The sequence below is a fragment of the Erpetoichthys calabaricus genome, chromosome 6 (assembly GCF_900747795.2).
Source record: "Erpetoichthys calabaricus chromosome 6, fErpCal1.3, whole genome shotgun sequence".
NCBI classification, from domain to species: domain Eukaryota; kingdom Metazoa; phylum Chordata; class Cladistia; order Polypteriformes; family Polypteridae; genus Erpetoichthys; species Erpetoichthys calabaricus.
Window position 1 is genome coordinate 135,877,328 of NC_041399.2, and position 22,023 is coordinate 135,899,350.

General features: G+C 35.5%; 1 protein-coding gene across 1 annotated transcript in view; it reads left to right on the top strand.

Moving 5' to 3' along the window:
* pign (phosphatidylinositol glycan anchor biosynthesis, class N) overlaps positions 1-22,023 on the top strand; it is a 201,491-nt gene that overhangs the window by 103,382 nt on the left and 76,086 nt on the right. The window contains exons 13-15 of the mRNA XM_051928776.1: positions 8,473-8,551; positions 13,920-14,102; positions 16,716-16,855. Of these exons, the coding sequence (XP_051784736.1) occupies positions 8,473-8,551; positions 13,920-14,102; positions 16,716-16,855 (402 nt within the window). The remainder of the gene's footprint in view (positions 1-8,472; positions 8,552-13,919; positions 14,103-16,715; positions 16,856-22,023) is intronic.

Below are 22,023 nucleotides of genomic sequence, written 5' to 3' on the forward strand. Positions count from 1 at the left end.
CCTTGGTCACATTGAAACACCTGGCGAATAGTCCTTTGGTGTACAGCTTTTTAAAATTTGAAATATCCTGCTGGTCCATGGGCCATGTAATGTGGGCATGTCTGTGCTTTAGAAGAGTCAATGCAATGAAACAGAATGTGAGCTACAGTTTCCATTTGCTGGAAAAAAGCAGACAGGAAGGAAAGACTTTTAAAGAAAGCAAACTACTTACTAAGGCTTTATATGGTTTTTAACATGATGGCAGGGGTTTTGTTTCAGTCATATCTGTATCTTTCAGGCACTCAAATCACACACTGCATCTCTGCTTCTCATTTACTTTTCCTAAAAGGTTGTTAGTCCAAACAGAATATCAAAGCAGAGACATCTGAGCATTTTTTTCAGTGTCCTACCACCTGTTAAAAAAATCCCAATGTTAACAAGCAGACAAGTGTTTTTAGAGAAGCGTTTGAATGAATTTCCTGGTTAGAGGCTAATGCAGAACATATTGAAATGTAGTGCAAATTTTGTACCGCATACCCACACCTTGCAGGCAAATAATGTCTACTATGTAAAGAGCTAAAAATTTTAGATATGCAGCTTTTGATAAATGTAAAGTTAACAAAGAGCATAAAAGCTCTTTGAAGCTACAGAAATAGAAAATGTTGATGAGGGATCGAGCACACCACTATTTAATGAAAACACATTACAGTAATCCCTCCTCCATCGCGGGGGTTGCGTTGCAGACCCCCCCCGTGAAAGGTGAAAATCCACGAAGTAGAAACCATATGTTTATATGGTTATTTTTATATTGTCATGCTTGGGTCACAGATTTGTACAGAAACACAGGAGGTTGTAGAGAGACAGGAACGTTATTCAAACACTGCAAACAAACATTTGTCTCTTTTTCAAAAGTTTAAACTGTGCTCCATGACAAGACAGAGATGACAGTTCCGTCTCACAATTAAAAGAATGCAAACATATCTTCCTCTTCAAAGGAGTGCGCATCAGGAGCAGAGACTGTCAGAAAGAGAGAGGAAAGCAAACAAATCAATAGGGCTGTTTGGCTTTTAAGTATGCGAAGCACCGCGGCACAAAGCTGTTGAAGGCGGCAGCTCACACCCCCTCCGTCAGGAGCAGAGAAAGAGAGAGACAGAGAAAAACAAACAATCAAAAATCAATACGTTCCCTTCGAGCTTTTAAGTATGCGAAGCACCGTGCAGCATGTCGCTTCACAAAGCAGCTGCACAGAAGGTAGCAACGTGAAGATAATCTTTCAGCATTTTTAGACTAGCGTCCGTATCGTCTAGGTGTGCGAACAGCCCCCCTGCTCAATCCTCCTACGTCAGGATCAGAGAAAGTCAGCGCGAGAGAGAGAGAAAAGTAAGTTGGGTAGCTTCTCAGCCATCTGCCAGTAGCGTCCCTTGTATGAAATCAACTGGGCAAACCAACTGAGGAAGCATGTACCAGAAATTAAAAGACCCATTGTCCGCAGAAATCCGCGAACCAGCAAAAAATCCACGATATATATTTAAATATGCTTACATATAAAATCCGCGATAGAGTGAAGCCGCGAAAGGCGAAGCGCGATATAGCGAGGGATTACTGTAGTTCAAAGCTCTTGAAAATATCTTTCTACTCTCTTTCCATGAAGCTAAACATGATCATCCCATTTGTTGTTTTGCACAAGAAATTGCAGTGTTGTAGAGGCCTGGTGCTAATGTTGAGACTGCTTATCATACTAATGCGACAAAGTAGAGAACATCAAGGGATCAGAGCAGGAAAAGGTTTATCTCATCATAGTTTCCATAAAAGTAGATATTTGCTTTTTTTGGCTTAATTTAGGTTCTGTCTGTTCTGTGTAGGATATTGTTGTTTGTACTTGACAATTTATTCCATTGCAATGGAATACGCAATGAATGGAAGATGAAGCTGATGTCTATGTGCTCAGATGGGGCCAAATTTAAGGTTGGCATATATAATGGGGTTGCCCCTACTTTTGTTGCATGAGTACCATGAGACTTTGTTATTTACATATTTTGTCAGAGTGCACATACTTAAGATCTACTTCAAATCAGCCAATCGCTCTGTTCCATACCATGAAATATTTTAATTAGAGCAATGTAAAACTTCAGTTTCTATTTGCAGAAAGACACCACATAAAATGTTGATGTGTTGAAGCAACTCTGTGAAGAGAAAGAAATTACATTTATAAAACTAGTTGAGTTTCACAGTATTTGATGGTGTATGTGAATGAAAAGCTCACTAAAATTTGTAGTCTTTTTGTACCAACAATTTCAAGATCAAGTGTTATTATATTCACTGCTTATTACCAAACATAGTAGATATGGGCACTATTTTGCTGCAGTCATCTCTTACATTTGATTGTGAGCAACTTGTAGGTCGGCATTGTGAAGATAAGCTCAAGGTAGCTGTGGGAAAGTTTGCAGTTTTACTTGAAATTAGTAGTTGGGTTCATGGCACCTTCTCGTGCTAATGCATACAAGGAAATAGTGGATATTTTAAGAGCATTATTTTCTGAACTTGAATCACAATATGCATTATTAAATGTATGTGACAGTTTCTTTATCTTTGAGTAAACTACTTGGCCTAAGGAAAAGCAAGACATTCACATAAATTCTCAGAAATTTCACAAGTTTGAGACCTTCCTGTCTGATTAAGCACAGTCCATTTTGAGGAAATTGATGCATTTGAAGCCAGGCAATGTCTGCCTCCTCTGTGTATGATCTGGTAAATACTGTCAATGCTAGCAGTCCAGACTTCTATCCCAATATTCAGAAAAGAAACGTTGTTGTCTTTCACTGTACCTTTAAGCAGTGTTGCTTGTGAGAGGGGATTAGTAACCATTATCAGGAACAAGTATAGAACACGACTGTTGGACAAGAGCTTGTGTGCTTTAATGCATTTTCATTTTGGCAAGCTGACATCTAAAACGTTCAACTATAGGCTTGCAGTTTAGTTCAGGTCTGAAGACCAAATGTTTGTCTTCAGACCTGAACTACGTCTATGAATCTCCAAAGTAGGTGCCTGCTTACCTCGCTGCTTTTTTTTGCATTTCTTCTCAGCTGCTAACCTCTGTGGAAATATGGCAATCATCCACACCAGGTGCTCTTAGTAATACAGGTCAAATCCTATTTTAGATAATACCAAAGTAATGAAATTTTCAGAATAACAAATACTTTTTGTGGACACAGACAAATGTTCATACAACATAATGTTAAACGAATTTCGTTTTAAGGAAATGTAAATTTCAGTATAACGAATGTTTTTTCAACCAAAACATGGACGCCAAAGAAAATAATGCAATGGAAAAAATACTTAATGTCATGCCTTTACTTTCCATTCTGTGTCTCAGAAACCCTGCAACTGGCTGTCTCAAAGAAAGAGACAGTCTGTTACGAAATGTCCAGTCTCGGTCAGTCTCGGTGAGTGTAGGCACGACATCATACAAGGTACAGTAATCCCTCCTCCATCGCGGGGGTTGCGTTCCAGAGCCACCCGCGAAATAAGAAAATCCGCGAAGTAGAAACCATATGTTTATATGGTTATTTTTATATTGTCATGCTTGGGTCACAGATTTGCGCAGAAACACAGGAGGTTGTAGAGAGACAGGAACGTTATTCAAACACTGCAAACAAACATTTGTCTCTTTTTCAAAAGTTTAAACTGTGCTCCATGACAAGACAGAGATGACAGTTCAGTCTCACAATTAAAAGAATGCAAACATATCTTCCTCTTCAAAGGAGCAAACAAATCAATAGGGCTGTTTGGCTTTTAAGTATGCGAAGCACCGCGGCACAAAGCTGTTGAAGGTGGCAGCTCACACCCCCTCCGTCAGGAGCAGAGAGAGAGAGAGACAGATAAAAAAAATCAATACGTGCCCTTCGAGCTTTTAAGTATGCGAAGCACCGTGCAGCATGTCGCTTCACGAAGCAGCTGCACAGAAGGTAGCCAACGTGAAGATAATCTTTCAGCATTTTTAGACGAGCGTCCGTATCGTCTAGGTGTGCGAACAGCCCCCCTGCTCACACCCCCTACGTCAGGATCAGAGAAAGTCAGCGCAAGAGAGACAGAGAAAAGTAAGTTGGGTAGCTTCTCAGCCATCTGCCAATAGCGTCCCTTGTATGAAATCAACTGGGCAAACCAACTGAGGAAGCATGTACCAGAAATTAAAAGACCCATTGTCCGCAAAAATCCGCGAACCAGCAAAAAATCCGCGATATATTTAAATATGCTTACATATAAAATCCGCGATAGAGTGAAGCCGCGAAAGGCGAAGCGCGATATAGCGAGGGATCACTGTATAGCCAAATTCAGAGTCAGCACTCCGCCTAGCCTCCACATGGGTAGTGGTGTTGTGTCCATATACAGTATTGTACTGTTCAAGTTTTCATAGCACTTCTCAAAGTTTTCTATGAGATGAACAAAAAAAAGTGAGAAAAGGTGTCAGTTTACACTGAAAGAAAAATGAACAATGTTAGAAAAAGTTGATTCCTGAATGAAGAAAAATGACATGGTGAAAGCATTCAGAATCGTGCCTTCATCTTCATCTAACATCTGTTTTCATACTGTATTCATGCCTGTCTTTCTGTTAAAAAAAAAAGTTGCATCTGAAGTCTCGTTTTCATTCTGTATTTTCATACCTGTATTTCTATTAAAAAAAGTGAATCTAACATCTCGCTTTCATTTTGTATTCATACCTGAATTACTATTTAAAAAAGTTGCATAACGTCTCATATTCATTGTGTTCAAACCCGTATTTCTATTTCTATTTAAAAAAAAAAAGTTACTTTTTTTCAAATAAAATGTTTTTTGCTGTTTAAGAAGCGCAGTTTTTATATGCAGGTATTGTCAGGCTTGGGTCACAGAGTTGCATGAGAGACAGGAAGGTGTGTCCAGGTTTTCAAGGAAAATGCAGGGATTTTATTACTGTATAGCAGGGGTCTCCAACACGTTGCACGCGAGCTACCTGTAGCTCACATCCCCTTTCCAAGTAGCTTGCCAAAGGGTTAATGAATCCTACATAAATTTGAAAACTTGATTAGCCAAATTAGGGTGGGCAATCTTATCACAATCCTTTTAACACAAAATCACGATCCACAATCTGAATTGCAATCTGTCTTTTCAATGTGGCATACATTTAAGAGAATATCCAGACTCAAACTCATCAAGACCTAAGTAACACTTTATTTTAAATATCAAATAAAGTTGAATTCAATTGTTCTCTCATTTGCTAGCTAAGCGGAGTTAAGGAACACGCCCCTCCCCCCGACCCGTTGCTTGGATCTCGGATTCATGCAAATAAATCTGTACCGCAAGCAAACTGTGATACATAGTGAAATGAGAGAAGTCGCAAAATCAATCGGAATGTTCAAGCAAGTTATAGAAAAAAACCCGATCTAAATCCGTTAAGTAGTTCTCTTGTGAGTGGACAGACGGAGAGACATTGGATTTTATACAGTATGTTAGTAAACCTTCAAAATAATGTGCAGTTAAAGTCTCAACAGCATTCTCAGCATTTCTGGAGCTTAGTAGAGCCAGATAACTAGAAAAATCTTCACCAAGCAGCTCTGAAAATGTCTCCTTTGTTTGGGTCTACATACCTCTGTGAGTCTGCCTTTTCTGACATGAACATAATGAAATCAAAGTTCAGAATAAGACTGACAGATGAACAATTAAATGACTCCATAAGAGTGAACCTAAGTGGCTACACTCCACCATTACACCTCTGTTGTTGACTCCATGCAGTGCCAGTCATCTGACTGACACATCACACATGCAACTGGACATGTGAATACTCTTGTGAATTGAAACAGTGACATGTAACAAAATGACAAATGAATAAGTAATATCTGTGTATTTGTATTTGCATTGTTTTGTTTTGACAGCATTCATGTTTTAATTCAATAGTGTGAGATGCACTAGAAAATGCATACAGACATACAAAATGCACGTACAGGAGAACTAAATATTTTTTGTGATGTTTTAATGCAAAATGTGAGTTGTGGACACCAAAACAAGCTTATTCAGTTTGTTTGGGTTGAAATAAGCTATGAGAATAAACATTAGAAAACATGAGTAGCTCTCAGCCATTTTCATTTTGTAAAAGTAGCTCTTAGAGGAAAAAAGGTTGGAGACCCTTGCTGTATACAGAGAAGGCAGGTATAGTCTCATGACTTCATTTAAAATAGGAGTTGTTAGGAGTCGTGACATGGGCAATCATCCTGCTTTAGCTGCCATCTTCAGATTAGAAGAACACCAGCGGCTTGAAATCACCACTGTGGTAGACATGGTCTGGAGAAGAGACAAGCAACGTGCAAGGAAGAGCATTTCAAAGCCTAATGTTAAATGTGCGACATTGTGTGACAAGCATATTACACAGTCAGACTGATCCTGCAGAGAACAACCAATTACTTTGCCCTTGGAACTAATTACCAGAAGCAGCTGCGGAGCTGTCTTTGCGCTGCTGCCATTAGAGATGGCAACCCCGATCACAATAGTATACATATTTTCCACATATTTATTATAACAAAATTTCCATTATAACAAAATATTTTTGTGGTCCCATGAGTTTCATTATAACAGGACTCCACCTCTATACCTTAACCCAATCAAACGATATAAATTCAGTATTATTATAAAGCAAAATTAACAAAAATATATTAAAACCATTTGAAGCAAAAGTAGGAAATGTAGTTGAAAAGAGACTTAAAGGTTAGAAAATGTATTTGAAAAAAAGTCTTAAAAATACTGATGCCGAAAATAAAGGTGATGGAAGATGAGTTTTTTCAAGTCTGGACACAGAGTTGCTTCAGATTGTTGTTCAGTCTGCAGAGGTCTTGCCACTTTCTTTTATGTTCTTCTTTTGTTCTCTTCTTTGTTCTCCTCACTCTTCTCTGTCCTGCTCTGTTCTGCCTAATCTGTTGTTTTCAACATGCATCCCAAACTTGAAGGCCTAATTTCACATCAAATTAACAATGATTACAACATATTCAATAAATAGTTAGTTGCTTTTCTCATGCTGTTTGTCCATTCAGATCCTATTTACCCCAGGTTTAATAAATTACAAAAAGTATTTGTAACAATCTATTTTTTTTAAGATTCTAAAGGAATGATCTAACTGATACAAGGTTTAACTCAGTAAAGATATAGAATTTAAAATCAATCTGTAACAGTTGTTAAAATATGAGTGTGTCTAAAATGGAATTAAAGAGATCGGAGTTTAAAAGTTTGTTTAAATGAAATGAAAAGGTCCAGGCATTGTAATTGCTGACTGTTTACTCAGATGTCTGTATTGCTGGCAGGTTAATCAATGTTAGTTTGACTTGCATTTGCAGTCCAAGTTCTTATTTTATATGTTGTTTAATTCTTAGTTAATTAAATATTGTGAGTTTTGAACATGAAAATCTTCATATGGCTTATTTTTATGCCATATACTGTGCAAGAGGAGAGGCTAGTTTCTTGTGCCTTTTTGTCACTACTGTACAATGCTATATCTATATAATTTGCCAGTTGATGGCTTATTTGTACTTTAGTATTGCTGTTGGCTACATTTGATTTTCACTGTAGCTGGAGATGAAGCTGAATACTGTTGGGATGCATAAGGCATACATTAGATGGTTGCAAAATTTAACTGAACAGAGTAAACTAAAGAAGACAGAGGTGGGAATGTGATAACAATCATGTCTCTTAGTCCCCAGTAGTTGAGCAAAGACTATAGACTAGTGTGCGCTCAGTGGAAACACATCAGTACAAAGTGCTAAAGGGATGATTTTGACTGTAGGCAACATGGGAGTAAGTGCGTAGATGCAGAATATAAGTGCGGAACCTCTCCCACTTATTGAATGTCTTGATGTCAACTAAATGTAAATGCAAGAAGTATAGAGACTGAAGTATTAAAAGTTATCATTTATCTAGGTAGACTCCAAATGTAGTTAAATAACTAACTGAAGACAGGTTCTCTTTATCCTGCAGGTAGCGCTTAAATAAAATTTCATTGTGTCTATACTTGTAACTATATTATCATACATTTCTACTTTTGGCCTGCTTCAACCCATCTGGCCATGAGCCTTTCTTTAAGTTGACCCTGTCTGGCCTATGATTGAGACAGTTTCATGATGTGCAGTACTTACAGATCATGCAAACCTGTGAAGACTAAGAGTGAGCTTTATTTGAAAACAGCCAAACATCTCTGTGCATTAATGAACACAGGAACCACAACAATCTGTTGTTATACACACTGCTAAACATGTCATGCAGGTGACCATTATATGTGAGGTGGGAAATGTGAAATTGAAATGTATACAATGTACATTTCATTATTAATTTATTTGTACTGCTTATTACATCATCTTGACAGTTGTAAAAACAGTTCAGTCTCTTTTTAATATATGAAGTATGAACTTAGGTTTAATAGTAATATTAAACATTCACATGTCACAGTGCTCACTCACCATACTTTTTTTTCCTTTGTAGGCTTCTTCCTGAATCGAAACAGATTGATTTCATTTGGAAGATAAGAAATTTAATAGAACAAGAAAAATATAATGAAGCTGTAAGATTTTAAGTGCTTTTTAAATGTCTAGTAAAGTGTATTTAAAATTTGTATTGTATCAATAAATTTCTGGTGCAATTGGGATCTAAGTTTAATTTATCTTCTTTTTGAATACAACTTCTTTTATCTGCTAGAAATTTATGTTAGCCATGATTAAAACAGTTCCTCACCCAGAAAAAACACAGAGGTTCCAAAACATGTAACCTTTGTTTAATGACTGGGCAGTAGTCTGTCAAATTTTTGATAATTTTAATTGGCCTCTAGCATTCTGGGGGAGATAATGTCCTGAATAAGCTCTCATCCCTAATCCTTCCACTATCGAGGCACCTCAGCTGTCCGCCACACCGTCATAATATAACACCCATTGCCTTATGGATCAGATTTGCCACTGCTTAGAGATGTAAGAAATTGACTAATCTTATTTATTTTCAACTGAAACTGATTCCTGGTATTTAAATTCAGAAACAGTGTATTTGATCTTAAGGAACTAAAACATAATATCAGTGTTTTTTTTCTTTTTGTCTTAATGTTTGAGACCTTTTACATTCCAACTTACAAACATTAATGAATGATTAATTTTGCCTTTGTTTTTTTTAGATTTCATATTCCAAAGCAACAGAAGAAAAAGATACTTTCAAGTTCTACATTTCTCATTTTCTAAATTTTGCCAACAACCACACATTCAGTAAAATATTAAAATTGCAATATGGGCATTAATAAAGTTGTTTAATGCTTTCTCTTTGCAGCACTTCATTCCAATCCTGGCTCCCCAAATTATGCTGAGATACCCACTAAATAGTCATTGATATGGATATGTAAAGCCTGTGGCTTCTCCAACCCCTTACTCTTTCAGATCTTGCCTCCCCTAAAAAGACTAAGATCCTATCAATACTGCTGCCAATAGTGCCAATAAGATCTAACACTACAGAATTCCAATCATCTGACATGCTAGGCAGCACAGCATGCGTAAAACAGAACAGAAAAAGAACAGTGACTAATAAGTTGCTATACTATATATTGTAATACATGGTAATCATTATAAATACTCCTAGTAAGATTATTTAAGAAAAATATTTAAAAAAATTGAAACAGTAAGAAGTAAACAGTTGGAAAATGTAATGGAAAGGGAACAATAATAACAAAATAGCTTCCTATATAAAATGCTACCATAGCTGTCTGTTTGTCTGTCTAGGATTTTAAATCATCTGTAGCTCACAAACTGTTTGACCTATTGACTTGAAATTTGATACACATATACTACGTGACCTCTACTATCTGCTTTCGGGGTGATGCTTGACCTCCAAGGTCAAAAATCAAATAACCTGTAGCCTGAAATTTGGTACACATATACTATGCTGAAACTCTGCACTACAGCTTTATATTAAAAGCAAAGAGTTTTGGAATTATTACTCTTTTTATTTTTATTTTATTTAATTGTAGAATCAACTCTCAGTAGCGGGCGGCCATGCGGCGCATGCATACAGGCGCCTTTCTCATCCCTGCCACCTTTGCAGTCACTTACCCTACTTCTTTATATCTTAAATCATTCTTGAGGCACATTGAAGACTTCACTGCCAGCTTAAGTGAAAAATTAAGGAAAACTTACTAAGTAATTGCAGCACAAAAACTGACTTAATCAGTTTAACGCGAAAAGATACCAACGAAAGAAGAGAAGAAGCGGAGCTCTAAGGTGGAGGAAAGAAGAGCTACTTAGGAAGCAGCAAGCGCATACCTCTGAGCAAACAAATGCTAAATGTACAGTGAAAGAGTATAAAAAATATGAAGAGCGCACTCTTCATTTACGACAGGCTGACATAGAGCGAAAGAGAATTGCTCAAGCAACTGAGAGCAAAGAACAGACCATACAATGAAGACAGGCCGACACTGAGCGAAAGAGAATAGCAAGAACAAATGAAACTGGGGAAGAGGCTAATCGACGTCGTCAATCAGTGGTCATATGTGCCAGAATTGCAAAGGCAAATCAGACAGAATATAATGCCATTCAGCGACGACAAAGAGATAATGATTGCATGAGAATAGCTAGAACGCTCTCAGTCAAGTGTATTCACTGCACGTTATCATGCAGTGCGCTGTTACTGGTTAATAAAGATAATTGCTGACAATATTGAAAGAGAAAACTAAAATATAGCACAAAGAAGACACAGTAACTTATTAAATAAAACACATTTACAAAGGAAACTGCAAACTTAGTCATAATACATGTTACAATACACATACGATAATTACAGTGATACCTTGGAATCCGAACTTAATCCGTTCCAGAACCCTGTTTGAGTCCCAAGACAGTTTTCCCCCTTTAAAATAATGGAAGCTGGATTAATCTGTTCCTGGGTCCCACAAACTCGAATTTTCAAAATGATTTTAACAGCAAATGCACACAATTTTAAGGTAAAATATTAACAAATAATAAAAATATAAAAACCTGTTTTTCATTAATCCAAACTAAGATGAAAATTTTCCATCTCTTCCATACTTTTCCATCTCCTAGAGGTCAGTGTCGTAACCCCTTACGCCACATCAGATGCTTTGATAGCTTCTTTATTTTTCAAAATCGTACAGACAGTCGATTTAGGCATCGAGATCAGCCACACGTGTACCGCTTTCATGCTTAGCGATAAGATCTTTCTTAACTTCAATTGTAGCTCTAACATCTTTCCTCTTACTTTTATTTTCCTCACTACACCTTTTAGGACCCATGGCGAATACACTAAGTTGTTATTATGTAAAAAAAACAAAAAAAAAAAACACAAAATAGTCACAAAAGCATAAAATTAGCAGCGAAAATCACATGAGATGCTTTCACTACAGCTTCCGACAACAAACTGAACAACAAAGCGTATGGGTGGCCTGAGCGCTGAGGAAACGTACGCACAAACACACACAACCAAACATGCTGGGCGTTCAGATTCCAGGGCAGAATTTGCTCGAATTTTTCGTTCGGATTCCAAGTTGTTCGAGTTCTGGGGCATTCGGATTCCAGGGGCAATACTTTAGAAGCATCCTTTTTTTCAGAAATTGCCACATAAAAGTCTGTGAAAAGTCTAATTTTGATTCTTTTAGAATAGAATCTCTACCATTCTTCTTCCACGGAATGTAACATTTTCTTTCTGCCAGAATTTACCAAGTTTAAGTTTTAAAGTTCTTGGAGAAGTTTTACTAAATAAGTGATATGCTTTTTCAACTTCTGCTTTTTTGGTGATAACATTTACTAAAGTGTTTATTAAGAAGATCTGTCATGAACTTTCTGGATCTACCAATGTCTGACTCCAGTTCCCCCAGTATACCTATTAAGATGTTTTTCTTCTAGTTATGTCTTCCAATTTCATTAACATATTCTGAAGAGATTTACATTTATAAACCCTGTTTTAAATGAGTTATACTATAATATTGACTTGCTTGTATTCTTGTCCTTTCATTTTTGCCCTTAATTCTAATGTGGCTAGAAGTTCTGACAAAGAGAAAATCAAGTGTGAAGGGACTGCAAAAATCTTTTTTGCTTGTTTGTAAATCAGAGGCACATGATCTTAATAATCAATGTGTTAGAATCCACAGTTATATTAAGTAAATAATATAATGCCATTCTGAATCTCAAGATATGCTTGGATTCTGACAAAAAAACACAACCGCACCAATATTTCTTGAGTATTGTCCCATCAGTTGCAGGCTTGAATCATCATGTGTTTTTAATGTTTCCAGTTACCGCTTATTTTTGGATTGTTAGACTTCTGAAAAGTCTTTTTCTTTTTAATTCTGTTTATTACTTGATCATTTGACTGCTTTTGTTTGTTAAATGCACTTTATGTATTCATTCTTCACATTAAGAACTTAATGCAAGTGTGGTTTCAAAAGCAAAATAGCATGGCTTTAATACCACAGCAAAATGGCTGCTTATAGGTTGCACAGGTTTCCCAGTAGCTTTCTAAACTCACAGAAGAACAATTGGAATTTGTTTCTGTTTTCTGTATACTGTACTGTGAAAAGATGCTGTGTGAATGGTATGACTTATATTACACTGGTATATAGAACTGTCAGTGCCTGAAGTGAATTGTCCCGTTGTTATGGCAGAAAGCTCAGCAGTTTTCCTAGAACTTAAAATTTATGTATGTAGAGTTTTGCACTTGAAGTGGGTTGTGGCTATGTTGTACTTCAATCACACATGTATGGGTAAAGGCCAAAATGTCTTCGTTCAGTTTGTTAATGTACAGATTTAGGTAAATGTCTTCTTTGAATATGAGGCAGCTTTCATTTCAGAATTAAATGACATAATTGGGTAGAGTGTTGAGGACACTTAACATTATTAAGTAACTTTAATTAACATATTTATAATCAACCATAATTAACATAATAATAGTAATATCATAATAATGATAATTAACATATTCATTAACTTTTGCTTTCTTGGATATATAGTAAATTAAGAAATGTACATAAAAAAGGACAGGGTGGGTACACTAGCATATGTTTGTTAACACTCCTCTCTGTGTAAAACTCCTTTACACTTTTACACTGTTTCTCACTTTCATTCACTGTATTTTGTTTTATTTTTTCAACACTGTAATTTTCTGTTTTTCCATCTTGGATTTGGTTTTGTGTGGGATTCAGATTAAACTAAAATTGTAACTTTTGGGGCTATTGGATTAAATCTTCTTGTGATTTACAGTACATTTTTAATTGCTTGCTGCTGCTTGATGCTGTGATTGTGAATAGTTTAATCTTTTTTACAATTCTGTGATTTACTTTTAAAAATATTTTGTTTTCCTCAATATATTGCATCAGTATCGGCACCATTCGCTTGTGTTTCCAGTAGAGAGATGCTACAGTAATGCCTGCTTTTGCTTGTGTATTCTTTCAGTAATGCTGTAGCCCTGCCATTTAGAATTTTGTGTATTACATGTTTTTTTCTTTTTGAACTCAGTTAAGTTCTCTTTTCCAGACAGTCACTCTTACGGGTGATTTTAATATCAACATTTATATTCCTACTTGTAAGCTTACACAAATTGTTTAATTCATTCATGGTGTTCTTCTAGCATTGTGTATTTTTTCTTCTTCTTTAATGTTCCTTAGTTTAGTTCAGAACTTTGCATTTCATTTGTGTATCTCTTGTTTGGTGATTAATGTTTGATATAAGCTTGACATCCAGCACTATTTATGTGATCTTCTATGCTTTTATTCCTGTTGTACCCTTTCAGATATTTATGATGTGCTTTGAACATTGCAAAATTACAATATAAATAAAATGTAATAATTATTAAAATATCAGTGTGTTGTAATTTTAAATTTAAAAAAAACAAAAATTGTGGATCATTTTATTTTAGCGAGTTATCATTCTGTTTTCTTTTACAAACAGATAAACCTTTGCAAGATTCTGATAAACCTGGCAATGGAAGGACTTTCGTATTACCATACATATGATCGGTTCTTTCTTGGGACAAGTATAGTGTTTGGTTTTGTGGGATGGACATCTTATGTCATACTTATAATCCTAAAAATGCATGCATGTGTGAACAAATCAACTATGGAAAATATAATGGTAAGATGTGTATGTTTCCTTACATTTTACATAAGGTGTTATTAAATACCAATTATTTAATAACTGATTATCATTCTCTTATCTTACTCACTTATCCACAGCTGGAATAGCCTGAGGTTCCTCATGACTCTGTATTAATAAAAATAAGTTATTTTATTTCTTAGTATATTTAATGTTGACAATATTGGAAAATGTCTTCACTTTGTTTAGTAAAGTATGCAATGCTCTGGTCATTAGGACCACTTTATGGTTATAAACAAATAACATGCTATTAGTGTATCCTTCAAAAAAATTTCAAAGATTTGCTTAATTATAAGGACATTTTTGCATGAGCTCAATAACATGAAAAAACAGATTTTGTCTTTATTAGTGCTTAAAAGAGATAATTCCAATTAATATCTTGTATAATTACACTGTCCTAAATTTTCTTAATCCTCAATACTTAATGATTTTTTTTAAATTTTGTCTTTGGCAAATTAATACAACTGTATAGCATGGTGGGCTTATAAATACATTCAGCAGAATTAAATGCTGAATACAAAAATACCATGTATTACACAGTAAAGATCCTCATATGTAGATCTTTATCAGCTTTGGGTATTTTATTATAAATTAACTGATAAGGAAAGAGTACAGTGTTTGATTTTATGCAGTTTCATCTTTATTTTGTTCATGTACAATCAAAACAAAATTTGTGGTTTTATTTTTTTTAAATGGAAAAAATTCTTAGCATTAAGAATTGCATGGTAGTCAAGTCTGAAAAACTGGTTCATTAAAATATCTATTTGAGAAGGTGTAACAGATGATCAAAGAAGTGTACAGCCTTGTTTAATTACTGAGTTGATCTCATTAAGTCACTTGTTGTTTCAATATCGTTCAAGTGAATATGTGATTATGCAAATCCATTAGTTTTATTTGTGAGGCCTAAGGCCGGGTTTATACTTAATGTGATGCAACTCATGCTCCTGCAGACACTGCTGCTATGCAAGTGGGATAATCTTTGTACTTGTGCAAGTACTTTATATAATCTGGAAGATTCCAACAGGTGGCAGTGTGAGATATCCTCATGGTGAGAAAACAACGTTCGGCTTCGCTGTGATATGAATTGCCAGAAACATCCATTAAATTTCTAGGATACCTTGCCACAGTAACTCTAAAAAGCATGAATGTTTATTGATTACATCCATCAATCCAGGGATGTGCCCATTCCAGGCAGCATCAGGTGTGAGGCAGAAACAATCCCTGGATGGGGCATCAGCTCTATTGCAAGGTGAATACAAGCATACACATCAACTAGCGTCATTTTAGCATCACCATATCCCAAGCCTGCATGTCCTTGGAAGGAAACCGGAGCACACTTTGGAAACCCATCAAGAAAACATACAAACTCCAGGTGGGGAACATCAGAGACGTGACTTCCTGCGAGGCAAACAGCACTACTGCTCCACCACCGTGCTGGCCCCACGTGTAATTATTAACAGTATTCATTATTTAAATTAATGATTTATCTAGAAAATGTAATGTACATACTTTAATGCATTTCATCATGAAAGTGATATCAAATATAAATCTAAGGACTCTAAATGTGCAGAGAGCTGGAATATTGTAAATTTAATGTGTTCTTTGTGACATTTTCTGCCTGCCGCTGCTGTTGGCACCAGAGTTTAAAGATGAAGTTTATGACGGTCTACTTTAATGACAAAATAAACTATGAGATTAACATGGAAATTTCATGATTAAAGTCAAACTTTCCATTTTAATCACAAAATAGACCTCTTCATTCTGATGCTGTTGTGAAGGAGCAAAAACAAAAAATAACCACAAAAAAAAAAAAAAAAAAAACGCCACAGAAGATGGCATGTGAGACCTTTAAAATTTATTGCGTCATTACAATGGGGAATATGCGATACTTGAAAAGGAAAGCACCACAAGTACATTTGTATGTCAGCATTTTGCTTCACCACATTGACTCATTCATCAAACATGAAAGGATGCTTATTGATCCTGTGGGATCTGCAAAGCGGCCTGCTGACACATATTGATAGTAAAGAGAGACTTTGATGTCACGTTGCAGCTTGAACACACTGCACCTCTGATTTTTTTGCTGGTACTGCAACTCGCACACGCATCTCGTTAATTTCTGAGGATGTGCTCAGAGCACTCATCAAATGAACTGTGGGAACGCGTGGCAGCCATAATATGTATGCATTCTGAACATGAAGTATAAACCGGCCCTAGGAGTGTTCACATAAACCATACATGAATAATTTTTACATCAGTTGTGATGATTGTCTGACCAAGAAACTAAATCTACATATTCATAATGAAATAGCATACCTCCATATTTTAAAGGTGTTTTTTTTTCAGGTCTAAGATATCATCATGTACTTTTACAGTTTTCAGTGAAGTGTGGGAATGCTCAAGTATATTATTTTGAGGTTACATAGACATAAAATTAAAAGAAGAAAGATTGAGTAAGGTAAAACACTTTCTGAGCATTCTAAAATGTGCTTTTCTAGTCAAAGAATAACATTTTTGTCCTAAATTGTTCAAGTCCAAAACTGAATTTATTCATACGTATTAAAATTGTCTTTATGTATTTTTTCCCAACAGTTTCGTGGCCATCCTCATTCCAAATTCTTTCTTGCCTTTGCCATGGCTGTAGCATTTTTTCTGTTAATACAGGCTAGTCCGTGGACGAACTACATTTACTGTCTCCTACCAGTGTTTATGTGGCATTCGATCTATAAAGAGTAAGTTGACAAATAGACTTTTCACTAACACCATTACCTTTTAAAATTAAGGTTTGTGTCCTTAATTTTATATACAAATTATTTTCACCTTGTTTGTTTTCTAGAACAATGTTGTTTTGTGTTTGTACACATACAGATGCTGTCCTTTATGCAGACTTTGGTGTTTTAAGAGCTGTGCAATTTTTATTTGCTATTGTGTGCATCAGTGATGAATAGATTTAGCCATTAAGGGCGTATTCTATTCCGTATACCAGAGATTCTTAAACTTTTCAATCTTAACACCTAAGACATAAAATCAATACCATACTGGGACCCAGGAAGATGATGATTACTATAACAAGAGCAGAGGCCTACATACACAAAGAACAATGACCATAATAATAATAATAATAATAAAAAAACAGTAAAAGTTTTATTTTCATTTAAGCAAGTTTCTCACATGAATTTTACTAAAACAGCAACATTTATTTTTATTCATATCAACAGATTCTTCTGTGAGCTTTTATTATTCAGAACATGTATAGCTAAAGTTTGGCTAATTCTTAGTACCTAAATCTCAAATGACAGCATCTGTTGGTGTCTAAGAAAGAGAGACAGACAGACACTCTGAGAGGTAGATCATGATTGTTACTAATGTTTTAAACAGTTCTTGTGCCACTAAAAATAATTTATGCTTTGTTGTGTAGGTTATTGAGACCAAGGAATCATGTTTATTTTTTGTTTCAGTGCGTCTTTACTGTTATTTTTATTATTTTCCAGCATAGCTGTCTTGTTCTTTTTAAGGGCCCATTCACACTTGAGAATGGAAAACATCCAGTTTGTTCGACATTTTTAAAGCTTTTCAATGGTATTCCAATGTTCTTAGGAATTTTCAAAGAAGGCATTTTTCAAGGAAATTATGACTGATATTTTCAGTAATCATTCTGTGGATTGTGAGGTGATATAGTGTTTGTGACATAATTGTTCTGTCCCCAGAATGTCTTCTGTGCCTTTATTGTTTTAAATCCTGCTGATGACTGAAGATGAAATGTTGTCACAGTCATGAGAACAGATATTGGGTTCAACATGTTCTGTAGCAAAGCAAGTCTAAAGGACAATTCTGGATTCTCTGTTAAGAAAAAAATTTCAGGATTACCCACAGATGTTGAATAGTGCACAAATACTGTGATTCGATGGTGTCTTTAATGTTTTTGGAATCTTTTTCCCACTTCATACACACAAAAAAGATTTTTTTTTTTTTTTTTTTTTTTGTTATTTCACGAACATATTGCCTTCAGCGGTCGGTGCCCCATTATACATGCAAAGCCTCTGGTTTTCTAGTGATAACTAGTGAGGAACAGATTAAGTAATAAAGTGACAAGAATTTAACAGGTGTTCTGGGTGTACATTTAATCCTGCATGTGCTGAGGGGTAATGTTAATCCACCCAGTTTAATGTCACTGGGAGCCAGTGATTATCACAGCAGCACTAGGAGTAAAACAAGAAGCAAATGGCACACTAGTCCTTTGCGAGGCACAACTCTACCAAGCTCGTGCTGCATGTAATCCAGTAGAAGAAACCAGTAAATAAAGCATCTGTTTAATTTTAATTCCATTGTTTGCCACAGATATTCCGAAACCGTGTGATCTGGTAGCACAGCTGCCAGTGTTTATATCACAAATTTTTGGGGGCTAAGGTTGGAGATGGAAAAGGAGATGGATAATATTTAATGCATAGTACATGAAGGACTAAACGTATTTTGTTAACTGAGAAGTATTATTGAAGCATTTCTAGTATTCCATGTAAAAGCTGGTAATCATATGCAGTTATGCATGCTCCTGAAAAGCACAAAGATGACAATACAAACATGTATACCCTGGTAGGAATTCTAGTTCTGTGTTATCACTCTGCCTACTTAAAACTTCAGTACTAAACTTACTAAATTTTAACCTGATTAAAACTACGTGTATACTTATATGTTTTTTCAGTTCTATTCACTTAATTGCAAGCTACACATGTGCTTAATCTTTTCATTAATGACTGCTACTAGATGACTGAAGCACACACTTGCATGATGACACCAGCTTGTGTTTTTTTTAGTTTTGTTGAGCTGTTTTACTTCTGGCTCATCCCAGATCAAGAGGAAGTGACTTTCTGCAAAAGCAATGCAAAAATACTGTTTTTTTCTTTTTTTTTTTTTTTTGTTTTCCAGTTTTTTTATGAGTGTAACCATTCATTTCAGCAGAATAAGGATGTTTTCTAAACTGCTTCCTACAAAATGCTTAGATGTGAATAGTGTCATTGAAAATAATGCAAATAATATACAAGTTTTTTAGGAGCTTTCTGGTCTAGCACTACAAAGCTTGTGAAGTGTTTAGACACTAATGAGCCCTAAAGGTTAGTCCCTTGGACTGGTTTGCCCAAGTTTGTGAAATTCTTCTAATTCTTAGCGTTCTCTTTATATTCACATATGCCCTAACATTTGTTTCTTTGCCTTTGATTTAATCTGTGTCTTGGTGTTTGTCTTAGTCTTTGCACCTTTTGGTTTAATTTGCTTTATTGAATTGATTTCTTGGGTTTGACTTTTCAGTCATTCTTGACATTTTATCTCAAGTTACTTTTCATCTCACAATTCCAATTAGTAATCTACTGCTCCTGCCTTGTGTAGTGATTACATCAGCACTGATGTCGCAGGACAATAATAATTTTGAATAGGATAAATCAATAAATTATCCATGTTGCCTATAAAAATGATTGTAATTAATCGGACAATTTGGAAAAGCCCCCACTTTATTTTTCTTACTTTTTCTGTAGATAAGGATCCCACTCTTAGATTTATATCAAGGTAACTGAAGCACATTCATTTTAACAAACAGAATGATACAATAAATTAACCCAAGGATTGTACAAATTTGATGACTGTGTACATATCAATTAAAAAAACAGGTGCAAGGTAGAATATACAGGCAACACATACAGTGGCGTAGCTAGGAGGGGGCGGCATTATTGGCCACAAGACATTTCGTGTGTAAGCAGCAGGGTTCGGAAAAATTATTCATGAATGAAAAAAGTAAAATTCTCTGATTTTTATCCACAAATGCTTCAAAAATAATTTTCGGACTGTCCTGTGACGATATCAGACACAGCAGTTACAATTTATGAGGCAATAACAAAAATAAACATAAACATCACACCGATAATAATTTCTAGGAAGATAAACAACTAATTTACAATTTATAATTTTGTTTCGTTATTAATCCGAATGCGTTCTTGCTCTGCGCAGAAAACATCCCCACCTATCACTTGTACACTACACTGGTTCTAGTTTTCGTTGCGTAATTATATTAAACTAATAATTAGAACATGGATTATCAGTGCGTCTATACTACAGTATATTCTTTTCTATTTGATGCTTATAAATAATTATATGTGAAAAATTATTGCTGTTTCTCTATATGTGAATAAATCTATGCAAAATTATCTTCATTTTTCTCTATACTTAATTTTAATTTTCTGTTTAAATAGGTTAGCATTCAGATATGTTGTAGGGCGGCAAATAGAAGCACTGCCGCACCCCGAGCTGCATGAACTCTAGTTACGTCACTGAAAACATAAGAGGTTGGCTGATATTAGTTCCTTTAGAGGTTTTCTTAATTTTCGAAATGTTATGAGCTTTTTTGTTTAACATTTCATTTTTAGAATTTTAGCATGATATCATAGGATAGCTTGTACCACTGTGGGTTAGAGAAGGGTAAAATGCTGTATTGTGACTTCAGGCTTATTGTCTTCAAAGTGAAAAGCTTGTAAAGCTAAAACTTAGCTTTTAGTTAGTTAAAATAATTAATCATTAACTTATTAGAAGTAACAATTGACATGAGAAAAACAGCTTTTTAGATGGCTGTTGACTAGTTTATCTTAGCTCAGATCCAGCGCTTTGTGAACTTACATGTTGTTGATCTGTGTTTGAGTAAAGAGCTTTACTTTTTAGATTGTAATTTTTTTCCCTCGTGGTCTTTTGTGTTTTTGGAGCAGTATCATTATCTTTAGCTGTCTTCTTAACTCTTTCATGTATTCTGTGCAGTTTCCTAGGGACAAGTGACTCTTTCTGGCATGATAATTTAAGTTCTGAAGGTATCTTTTAGAAGTAATGCTGATTTTCTGTCTTCCCGGACTGGTTTCCATTACTTGTAAGTTTAAGTGTGGAAGAGTATATCTTGGAGATCTCTGCAGTCATGTCATTGCAGTTTAGATTTCCATTTTCACTGCTTAAAATAAAAATTACTGAGAAATGCAATTATATTTTGACTAGTTAAAATTGCATTTTAGATATAAAAAATACATTTAAAATATCTTTTAATTATAATACATTAGAGATCTATGTAATTAGAATCTCAGCTCGTCTATTATAAAGCTCCATAGAAGTCCACAGGGAAAGTCATCAGTTTTCTCAATTGCAGTTTTTATCTGACGTCATCTGATGTTGCTAGTGACGAGAATTGATTGCCTTATGCGATTTGAAATTCTTCCTTTCAAATGGGGTCTAGTAGGGACTTCCAGTAGAGGTGGGTTAATGGTTGAGCTTTCCGATTGGCACGATGCAGGTGAAGTTAGATCTTGGAGCGGACGAGGTAATGGTCTGACCTACAGCCAGGCCCCTTTATCGCTCGTATATCCCTGAGCGACAATCAGATTCTTGAATTGATCAGTACATAGTTAAGTACGTACGAGTCTTTGCCAGCAGGATTTTGCCATGTGAGTTGATGTTTGATGGGGTGCTGGAAGTGGCTCTTTCCAATGATGAGGTTGTTGGTTGTGGCGAAGAAAAGTAGGTGCAGCCCATTTAAACATCATCATCATCAATCACAGGTAATCTAAAAACGAGCATGAAGCCTGTGACAGTTTTCTTGTGTTTAATAAATGCGTTTAGTCATTCAGATGCTCCGAAGTAAATGATATTCATCCCGTTTTTACATCCTTGACCTGTGTCCCTGATGATTCTTTGTATAAACACTGGCTGCTACATCATCCCATCACACTGTTTCAACATATATATAGCAGATAGCTGGATTAAAACTAAAGTGACACTTTATTAATATTTTTCTGCTATAGGATTGCACGCAGCACACTCTTTTCTGCTTGGCTGTGCGACTGAATTCTGTAAAGGAGTTGTGCACCAACACATGTGCTTT